At 30.6% G+C, this 11,043-nt stretch overlaps 3 protein-coding genes across 3 annotated transcripts; all 3 read right to left on the bottom strand.

Annotated features, from left to right (window-relative positions):
• Positions 932-1,754, bottom strand: LOC107635536. The gene is made up of 2 exons (XM_016339030.2): positions 1,576-1,754; positions 932-1,381 (listed from the first exon to the last, which is right to left on the bottom strand). The coding sequence occupies exons 1-2, from the start codon at positions 1,658-1,660 to the stop codon at positions 1,221-1,223; spliced, it is 246 nt and encodes an 81-aa protein (XP_016194516.1). The 5' UTR covers positions 1,661-1,754; the 3' UTR covers positions 932-1,220.
• Positions 6,174-7,653, bottom strand: LOC107635534. Its single transcript, XM_016339028.2, has 2 exons — positions 7,462-7,653; positions 6,174-6,707 (listed from the first exon to the last, which is right to left on the bottom strand). Exons 1-2 carry the CDS (start codon positions 7,552-7,554, stop codon positions 6,378-6,380), a joined length of 423 nt encoding a protein of 140 aa, XP_016194514.1. The 5' UTR covers positions 7,555-7,653; the 3' UTR covers positions 6,174-6,377.
• On the bottom strand, positions 9,748-10,538 carry LOC107635533. The gene is made up of 2 exons (XM_016339026.2): positions 10,331-10,538; positions 9,748-10,136 (listed from the first exon to the last, which is right to left on the bottom strand). Exons 1-2 carry the CDS (start codon positions 10,413-10,415, stop codon positions 9,976-9,978), a joined length of 246 nt encoding a protein of 81 aa, XP_016194512.1. The 5' UTR covers positions 10,416-10,538; the 3' UTR covers positions 9,748-9,975.

Genomic DNA, 11,043 nt, shown 5'->3' with positions numbered 1-11,043 from the left:
ATTATTGCAGTAATTAAGATAAAATTTACCTTTTTATTTTTAAATTTTATGAGTAAAATTTAGATACTATAAAAGAGATTTAAGTTTTTAATAAACAAATTTTAAATATATAAAAATATTATATAGCTTCCTCGTTTTTCTTTTAATTTGCATGCATAGAAATCAGTCTTGTTAAACATTTAAATTTTTTTGGCAAGTAAATCTAATCAAATTAATTCAAACTTAATAAAAATCACTTTCATTACACACATATTTTATTAGTGTAAATATATCCTTTTTTATTTTCGCATTTTTTTTTGTGTGTTGTTCTTTTTTCATTTTCTTCGCATTCTTCCTTTTTTTTTATGTTTTTTATTCTTTTTTGCGCATTTTTTCTTCATCATTATTCTTTTATTGCTGCTATTGTTGTTACGTTTTTTTTTTCTTTTTCTTTCTAATAATTTTGCAGTATTGATTTTTTTATTCTTTTTAAAAGAATAAAATAAAAAGAAAAAAGNCATTTAACCATAAAAAAAAATGTATAATCATACCATTAAATATAATTGTATATTATTAAAAATATTAATGATAATTAATTATTGACTACAAATTATAAAATATGGTGCCCCTAATATTACTGTAGGGATATCCGATCCATCCTGTATTGGCTTGAGATTGAATATTTGGATGATATTATTTGAAGAATTCTTTTAACTTTTTCTTATGTCATTTTTGTACTTCTGTTATGTAAAACAGAGTCTCTTCTCTTCTTATAAAAATACACATATTCAGAATCATTCTTTCTGTTAGATACACATATTGACCAAGATCTGTTCACTAACCATCAAGTCGTCTATACTTTTACATGAGAAAATCAATATTAAGTCAGATTTTTTTTTTTTATAAAATCATTAAGAAGCTAAGCTCCTACTAATAATAAGGACAAAAGGCATAACTAATGGCTTTCATGTTTCTATCCTGTTTATGCAATGGGATTGATTCATTGTGTGAAGAATTTTCTTCTTCTTATGTAATTTTCTACTACATTGTGAAATCTGACATACATTGACAGCAAAATACATATATAGAGAGAGATGATTAACAATATTAAGACACACATAAAACTCATGATGAAGAGAGTTTTATTATTCACATATTACTATTACTATTTATAGACTAATTAACAAGGAAAGCTTCTTCTTCATTCACTCCAATTTATTTGCCTTCATAGATATGCATCATCATGGTGGGCAGCGACGACTGTAGGCTGAACATTTTGGCGCTGGCGGCGGCTGCGGTTTGAGGCACTCTCTGTAAGGCGAATTAGGGGGACAGTTAACAGCAGGTTTATTAGGGTTCTTAGTAGGAGCTGTTACTGCTGTATATCTTGCTGCTTTCTCTCCTGCATTCATTAATCATTAGCACATACCATGCATGTTATATTAGAAGGAAATTTTTGTAGAAGAGAAATTCTTAAGTGCTTATACATATCAGAATATATAAATCATGTAATACGTGACACTATTTATAGGACTACTCATGCATATGAATTTTGGATTAATTAACTCTTATAATTTATGGCAAAACAAAAGAAACCTTTGACTTCACGAGCTGCTAGAGTTGAAGAGGGTAGGAAGGCCATGGAAGCCAAAAGTAAGAATGCAATGAAAATGGCCTTCATGCTGATTAATGGAAACTACTATTGTATGTAGTGTATATGTGTTGTCACTTATATTCTCTTATTGCATGGCTATACATGCTATGCTGTTGTGTATTTATATTGCCCAAAAACCGGGTATGGAGGGGAGGGAAGAGATCCACTAATGCATGTAGATGTTAAGTCTAATTAAATAAACATAATAAATAAATTAGAACTTAGAAGACTTGGTCAGTGACAATTGACATACATGACTGGTCAATAATTACATTTTAAATATGTCCCGTTATATGAAACTTTAATCCCAATTTGTTAGATAAAATCATTTATTAATAAGGATAGTGTAGGCTTGGGATTGGATGAAATTTAAACTATATTTATTATTTGAATAATTTTCCTCTTTTGTGTCATTTTCTACTTGTGGAATTTCAGTACCTTACTAAGAACAAGTAAATTTCTAAATAAACTTAGATAGAGACATTACTATATTGCTCGACAACACTGAAACTTTTATACTAATAATTAAACTTTGTGAATGTTATTTTACCCTCTCTAAAATAACATGTAAGTTATCTTTTTTGATATGTCATATTTTAATTGGGTGTTTATTTTAACCTGAATTACTTTAATCTCGTGAGAGTTAATAATATCTTGGAAGACGGTGACGGCCAATAAAACGGTGAGTGGGGAGGAGTAAACGCAATTAGAGAGAATTGGAATACCTTTTCTAAAAGAATGATTTGGGAAGAGAAAACAAGACATCCAATGAGACAGTGATGCTTGGGAGGTGTAACGACGACGATGAATGAGTACAATGGGGAGGAGTAAACGCAATTAGAGAGAGAGAGTTGGAGTACCTTTTCTAGAAGAATGATTTGAGAAGATAAAATAAGATACCCAACGAGACCGTGATGCTTGGGAGGACGACGAAGGTGTGAGAAGGAGTAAACACAATTAGAGAGAGTTAGAGTACTTTTTCTAGAAGAATGATTTGGGAAGAGAAAACGAAACACCAATGAGACGGTGATGCTTGAGAGGCGCAACGACGACGAAAAGAGTGGAGAAGGTAACTCAGGTTAAAATAAACACCCAATTAAAATGTGACACATCAGAGAGAATAACTTACATATTACTTTAGAGAGGGTATGATAGCATTCACCTTAAACTTTTTCTTTTCGCTCAATGATTGAATGGTTATGATTCTTCTCCAGGGTTATATTGTAAAATAGATAAATACTCGTATACAGTCACGAAATTTATATTAAAAAGTATATTGACAATGAAATATATGCTATTTTTAGTGACTTCACGTATAAATGAAGAATTATTGGGGACTAGCTAGCAATAATTTTCTACGACAACTATTTCTTTTTAATTGATCATCATTTAGGAAATCTAGCTAGTAGCAGAAAGTAATGCTCTTGGTTTTACATACCAATATTTAGAAGTAAAATTTTGGAACAAATGTAATTTCATTTTGGAAAACTCTAGGCCAGCACTTTTTTAATAATCTGGTCAGTACTTAACCATTAAAAGAAAAGTGAGTGATTTTTTACTATTGAATATAATCTCACACCATTAAAAATAGGTTTAATTACTCTGTTGGTCCCTATAGTTTCACGAAATTTTCAATTAGGTCTTTATACTTTTTTTCTTTTCAATTGAGTCCCTATATGTTAATTTTTTTTTCAATTAAATCCCTACCATGACAAAAACGTCTAAAATAACAGAATATTCTCTTAAAAAAACGAATATTCTCTTTTTGAAGATAACAGGACACTCTTATATTTTAAAAATTCCAAAAAAATCCTTCTCAGCTGACTCCCACACTCCCATCCATAGCCCAGTGACCCCCCACACTCCCATATCCTTAGCCCTAACCTCTCAATCGAGCTCTCTCCGGATCTGCCGCATGGTGCCTCTCGCCGCGCCTCCTCCTCTCGACGTCCCTGTCATGCCTCGTCCCTTGTATTCTACTCATCCCTTGTATTTCGCCGCGCCTCTGTCCCTCTCTCCTTCGCCGTGTCTCGCCTCCGTGCCTCCGTGCTTCCATGCTTTCCTCGCCTCGCCGCCCGTGCCTCCGTCCCTCCCTCACCGCGCCGCCACTCCATCCCTTGCGCTTGGTTTCGCTGCCTCGCGCCTACTCCCGTGGCTTCCATTTCAGACAGAGCCCAGGACTAGGTTGGATGCAGGGACTTGGGGGGTTGGCCTTAGGTATTGCATTTCGGCTGCAGTGGCTTGTCCGGATCGACTTCTTGTTGCAGTTAAAGGGAATTCTGGATTCTGATTTAATACCATTGAAGTTGAGGTATATACTGTTAAACTTATACTTATGTGGATTGATCCTTTATTTTTAGTTATAATTTCATCATCATATAATAAAATGGTTCTTATTTTAGTATATACTAATTCACTACATACATGCGATTGTTTCTCTTATCATGCTGGAGCTGTAGAATTGCTTAGGCTAAATGTTTACAGCATTGTCCTCAGTGGATTGTACTTGACATGTGGTTCTTATTTTGTAAGTATATTGTATTTTCGTTTGGCAATATTGTATTTTCGTTTGGTAATTGTTCATGACACTGAAGTCTGCCTTTTGTCTAGTTGATGACTTATGTCATGTTATTGTTTCCATATTGCAATGATCTCAACGAAGGAAAGCATATAAACTTGGAAACCTTCAGTATATGTATTCAAACATTGCATTATTTGCATTTATATTCAGAATGCACAAACATATTTATCCATTGAAACTTGGTAAGAACTTTTTAAAATATGAATTTATCTAATATAAGCTATTCATATGAATTAGCATTGAAATATCCGAGTTTTACTGTAATGATGGCAACTAATATTTTTGGTAGCTTGAGTTTCTGATGCATGCTCTTGTGTGTTTCCAGTCGTATCTAAGGGTATCACAACAACTTCATACAATGAACCAGGTGGTTGTTGGGGCTACAATTGGTTCCATTATATCTCTTATGTGATATTGGTTATGGAATGCTTTTATTCAGGATGCATATCAATCCTCTTTATTTGTTAGGATCATTGGTTTATCGGGTTCTATAGGAATTTGCATTTGTTTTCTTGTATTTGTGTTGGCTTCTTGTGTTTTTATTAAAAATCTTAGTGTGTTTTTTATGTTAAAATTTATCATATTTTCTACTAGATCTTCACATCATCACTTTGCCTCTCTTTTCATTTATGTTTTTTGCATTCCATCAAGTATAGGAGAAATGGCCAGCATGTTCTTTTGCATTGTTTATCTAATATCAATGAGTTGATTTCCTTGGGCCTTTGGTCATTTCTAGCTCTGTGCTATAATTTTTGTTTGGTATTTAATACTTATTTGTTTATTTTGGAGGAAATGTTCAGATACAAAGTTGATTTTAGACTAGACTTCAAGACTTGCTAGAAGTGCCTGAAGACCTTGAATATAAAGAAGGTGAGATTTCTTTCATGGCTTAAACAAAATCTGGCACTCACAAGCATAGGGCTGACAAGTTAAGGAGATATTTAAGGGAGAAAGAACACATGACCAAGTGGAAATATTGGCCGGTACCTGGTGGAGCTCCTTTTTCACATAATAAAAGATTTGTTCTATTATGTTTTAATTGAGAGTGATATGTTGGTTGCAGGTGTTGTCTTTGTTGGAGACTTAGAAAGAGAATGTCCTTTTGGAACATAAGTATGGAATTTAAGTCGAGCTTCTATCTTTATGAGGGCCTAAAAGTTTGATTCAGCTTTGTACAAAAGCATGAATGAAGCACCTTGCTATGGTGAAGACATTGTGGATCATAAATTTAATGTATTTAGGAAATTTCAATATGTTAAATTCTATATTTCGATGTAGACATTGTAAATGTTGTGGTATTTATTTGAAAAATTAATCTATGTTCAATTCTTTTTATATTTTGTGAAAATATAATTATTTATGAAAATTTAGTTTTAATAGTGGTTAATCTGAAATGAGTAAAAATCTATAATTATAAAATTAGGAACAATGACAGAGTTAGTGACCGATTTAGATTTTTAGTTCAGAAATTAGTGGCTAAAGGGTTCAGCGACCGATTTTTAAGAGAAATCAATCACTAAATCGGTCGCTATTTCGGTAATTTCTTGTAGTGTGAATAGGGATTATAGGAATATCTTTCATTAAATATTTATAGTTTTACTAAATTTTCAATTAGGTCCCTATACTTTTTTTCTTTTCAATTAGGTCCCTAAGGGTATACAAGTAATTTCGTAAGTCACTAACAGTTTTTAGACGTTTAACGTTAATAGGAACTAAATTGAAAAAAAAATTAACGTATAGGGACCCAATTAAAAAGAAAAAAAGTATAGGGATCTAATTGAAAATTTCGTGAAACTATAGGAACCAAGAGAGTAATTAAACCTTAAAAATACTATTAATAGCCAATTGATGGTTACAAAACACAAAACTTGCTTACCTCTAACACTCCTCGAAAGTAGCGGTATAGATTTGCCAATACAAAAATGAAATTAATTAAACAAGAAAGAAAAAGCCAACCTCTGAAAATTGAAGGCTAATATATGGTTTTATTTCACAGGCACTATTAAGTTTACAAGAAGCTCAAATCTAACACGCTAGTTAATATATTACAAGTTTATGCATTTGGATACAAGGCACTCAAATTAAAACGAAACACTTTATATATGAATTATTATTATCATTGCTTCTTCTTTGACCTCAATTAATTAATGAAGTGTTAAATGCTTAATTATTAGGTGGTGGAGAGCAAAAACAGTTGTATGGATTATTAATACATCTTCTATGTGGATTCGGAGCTGTTCCTCTATAAGAATTGGGAGGAATAGGAATAAAGCAATACAAGAAAACAGCTCTATAAGACATGAGGCTTAGGATGTGGATGTGGTGGTCCTCCTCCTCTTCCTCTTCCTCTGTATGGACGTGTAGGACGAAAGCGAACAGGATTAGGAGGTGCATGTACTCCTCCAACTCTTCCTCTTTCATATGGATCATTGTCCACATAAGAATTAGGAGCTCTTCTTCCTCCTCTTCTATATGCTTCTTTCTTATCACCACCTGCATATATATTATATAAGTAAGAAAAATTACAGGCCATTCACAATTTTTTTCTTTTTTCTTTTTTTTTTTAATAATAGAACCGTTGATTCTTTAGCATTATTTTCTAATAAGATTCATATTTTAAATTGGCTTTTAATAATTTTTTGATTTTCTAAAATTAAATAATAAATGGTTATATTCTTTAACATTCTATAAGGTAGCGTTTGGTAGAGAGACAGAAATGGAAAGACTGAGACTGAGAGACAGAGACTTAGCGTTTGGTGGAGAGACAGAGACGGAAAGACTGAGACTGAGAGAAAGAGACAGATATTGAAATAAATCTAAGCATTCTGTTTGGTGTAAAATGGGAGACAGAAATTGAAACAAGAATAAAACTCTAATTTAATTTGCACAAAGGATAAAATTGGAATTAATTAATTAAAATGAGGATATTTTAGGTATAAAATGTCATTAAAGTTTCAGTTTCCATCTTTAAAAATTTTAGTACCATGTGTCCTTACTTTTTGGAGGTACTGAAATACTGAAATTTTGGAGACAGAGACAGAAATTTTAGTACTAGTCTCTGAACCAACAAACATAATACTGAGTTTCAGTCTCTTCTCTGTCTCTAGCATTATTTTCTAATAAGATTCATATTTTAAATTGGCTTTTAATAATTTTTTGATTTTCTAAAATTAAATAATAAATGGTTATATTCTTTTAACATTCTATAAATGATTAGAAGGAGATAATATAAGATAAGAGTTCTTACGCGCTTCCCTACTGCTGGAGCTGCAAGTGTTGAGGAGGGAAGGAACATTACCGAAACCAAAATCAAGAATATTGCAAACAAAATTGGCTTCATCTTATGACATGATTATTAGGAGATATTTATTTGTAATAAGTGAAGATGAGACTACACTTCAATTTTCCTTATGCATGGCGATATATATCATCATCATGTATTTATAGTCTTACAAGATTGAAGGGTATTCAAGTAGATATGTCTTGTAATCTTATTTTGCATATTAGTAGCCACATGCGTCCTACTCATTTAGAGTAAGTACACCAATGATAATTTTTGATAACCCTACATACACTCGATAGATCAATCTGTGGTGGGTTGCATGTACCAACTTAATTTCATGGTCAAGTCGTCACAAGCAAATTAAAATTATGTATTTTATATTAGCCCTTCATTAACCCAAATTGTTCGGAAAGTTGAATTGGTCATTCACAAAATTAGTCTTTTATTATTTAAAGTGTCAAATAATTTAATCTATTAACCATATTATATATTTTTTAAGAAAAATTAAAGACTTTATCACCTTTTAACAAATATTAGAGATTCATTATTTATTTAGTATTCTAAAAAATTAAACCTTAGTTTATCCAGAATAAAAATTAATAAGAACCCATTTGATATTTCACTCAAATAACAAATATAACACACATATATATCTTAATAAATTTATCATGATTTTTCTGCATTCTTGCGACAGCATGCATTTTTTTTAGTAGCAACATGATGCTTATTAATTGCTCAGTGTAGTGTAGTATCTTCTTGACTGAGTACTACCTGAAGGGAATAATGAAATAATCGTCAAAACTGGTGGTGTTAGTTTAAGGGATTATTTTGTTTAATTATGGTGCAGTGATTTTCAAGTTGACTTGACTATATAGATGAAAATTCATTTAGACAAATTATTCTCCTTTAAATTTAAACAGTATACAAATTGAGACAAAATTTATAATTTATTGGAGACGCCATAATTTGAGAAATGGGAGTGCGGGAAGAAAAGAAAATATATTAAAAAGGACATAACGATGGTGATTGATATACTCTTTTCGTTTTAAAATAATTTTCCAAAACTAAAGAATATATTGTATCAAAAAAAATAATAAAATATTTTTTTGTAATGTTTGAGATTATATAGTAGAAAAAGTTATTAATTGATAGAGAGAGACAAAGAGAAGAGAAAGAGGAGAGGAGGAGGAGATGAAAAAAATTAATATGTGTATTATTTAATTACTATACTTGATAAATTATTAAATACAAGTATTTACAGTATTTACAAGATAAAAGTATAAACCTAAAATTCAATTTAAGTTCAGAGAAATTATTTAGTGCTTATGAAATTTTTTTAATAATTTTAAAAAATTGAAAAAGAAAAATTTCTTAGTTTAACTCTTATCCGTAGTTATTTAAAAATGAATAGAATAAATTATTAATCACTTCCGTCCAAATGAATTTTTAATCCCAAATTGTTAGATAAAATTATTAGTTAAGGATATTGAAAAAGGTTCAAGAGCTAATACTTTCATTAAAATATAACTAGCATTTAATCATAAAAAAAGAAAATATATAATTTTATACTATTAAATATAATTTTATATTATTAAAAATATTAATAATAATTAATTACTGACTACTAATCACATAATATGGTGCTCTTAATATATATTGTAAGGATATCTGATTCATCCTGTATTAGTTTGGGATTGAATATTTGGAGAATAAATTATCATTTATACTCATGAATGATACAGACAAATATATCTATATAAGAATAAAATGATAATTGTAACTGCGGAAGATGGTTTCTGTGTGCCAAGAGTACCCTAACGGACCAATTACGTAATTAACATTTGGTTATTCTTAGCACACGAATATCATTTGTGGTTACAATTATCTTTTTTTATATGGATACATTTATCAGCATTTATATCTTTTATGGATAGAAATGATAATTTATTCTGATATTATTTGAAAAATTCTTTTAACTTCTTCATTTTGTACTCTTGTTATGTAAAACAGAGTCTCTTCTCTTCTTATAATACACATATTCAGAATCATTCTTTCTGTTAGATACACATATTCACCAAGATCTGTTCACTAACCATCAAGTCGTCTATACTTTTACATGAGAGAATCAATATTAAGTCAGATTTTTTTTTTAATTTTGATAAAATCATTAAGAAGCTCCTACTAATAATAAGGACAAAAGGCATAACTAATGGCTTTCATGTTTCTATCCTGTTTATGCAATGGGATTCATTGTGTGAAGAATTTTCTTCTTATTATTATGTAATTTTCTACCACATTGTGAAATCTGACATACATATATAGAGAGAGATGATTAATTACAATATTAAGACACACATAAAACTCATGATGAAGAGAGTTTTATTATTCACATATTACTATTACTATTTATAGACTAATTAACAAGGAAAGCTTCTTCTTCATTCACTCCAATTTATTTGCCTTCATAGATATGCATCATCATGGTGGGCAGCGACGACTGTAGGCTGAACATTTTGGCGCTGGCGGCGGCTGCGGTTTGAGGCACTCTCTGTAAGGCGAATTAGGGGGACAGTTAACAGCAGGTTTATTAGGGTTCTTAGTAGGAGCTGTTACTGCTGTATATCTTGCTGCTTTCTCTCCTGCATTCATTAATCATTAGCACATACCATGCATGTTATATTAGAAGGAAATTTTTGTAGAAGAGAAATTCTTAAGTGCTTATACATATCAGAATATATAAATCATGTAATACGTGACACTATTTATAGGACTACTCATGCATATGAATTTTGGATTAATTAACTCTTATAATTTATGGCAAAACAAAAGAAACCTTTGACTTCACGAGCTGCTAGAGTTGAAGAGGGTAGGAAGGCCATGGAAGCCAAAAGTAAGAATGCAATGAAAATGGCCTTCATGCTGATTAATGGAAACTACTATTGTAGTGTAATTTAATTTCTTTTTTGCATGGCTATACATCCTATGCTGTTGTGTATTTATATTGCCCAAAACCCGGGTATGGAGTGGAGGGAAGAGATCCACTAATGCATGTAGATGTTAAGTCTAATTAAATAAACATAAACATAATAAATAAATTAGAACTTAGAAGAAGACTTGGTCAGTGACATTGACATACATGACTGGTCAATAATGACATTTTAAATATGTCCCGTTAAATGATACTTTAATCCCAATTTGCTAGATAAAACTATGTGATAGTTTTCAGTTTGTCATGGTGCTATGTGTTAGTTTTTATATTTTTCATTTGATGCGTTTTACACCATCGTATAATTATAACTATTCTCTTGAATTATTGTTCACGTTGTCAATTTAAAAGATAATTATTTTTGTTAATGTGCACTACAAGAAAATAGAGTTATTTTAACACTTTATTTTTTAATACCATAATTAAGTGTCAAAATTAATATATATTTTTGACAAATATCACAAATGTCAAATTTTTTATGTTTTCTTGATGAATAATTTGACCGTAGAAAATTACTCCTCAATTTTGATACTCATTTGTTTTCAATTTACTCCACTATT

The sequence above is a fragment of the Arachis ipaensis genome, chromosome B04 (genome assembly GCF_000816755.2).
Source record: "Arachis ipaensis cultivar K30076 chromosome B04, Araip1.1, whole genome shotgun sequence".
NCBI classification, from domain to species: Eukaryota; Viridiplantae; Streptophyta; class Magnoliopsida; order Fabales; family Fabaceae; genus Arachis; species Arachis ipaensis.
The sequence above is the reverse complement of the archived record's forward strand: the minus strand, read 5'-3'. Positions and strand labels throughout refer to the sequence as shown.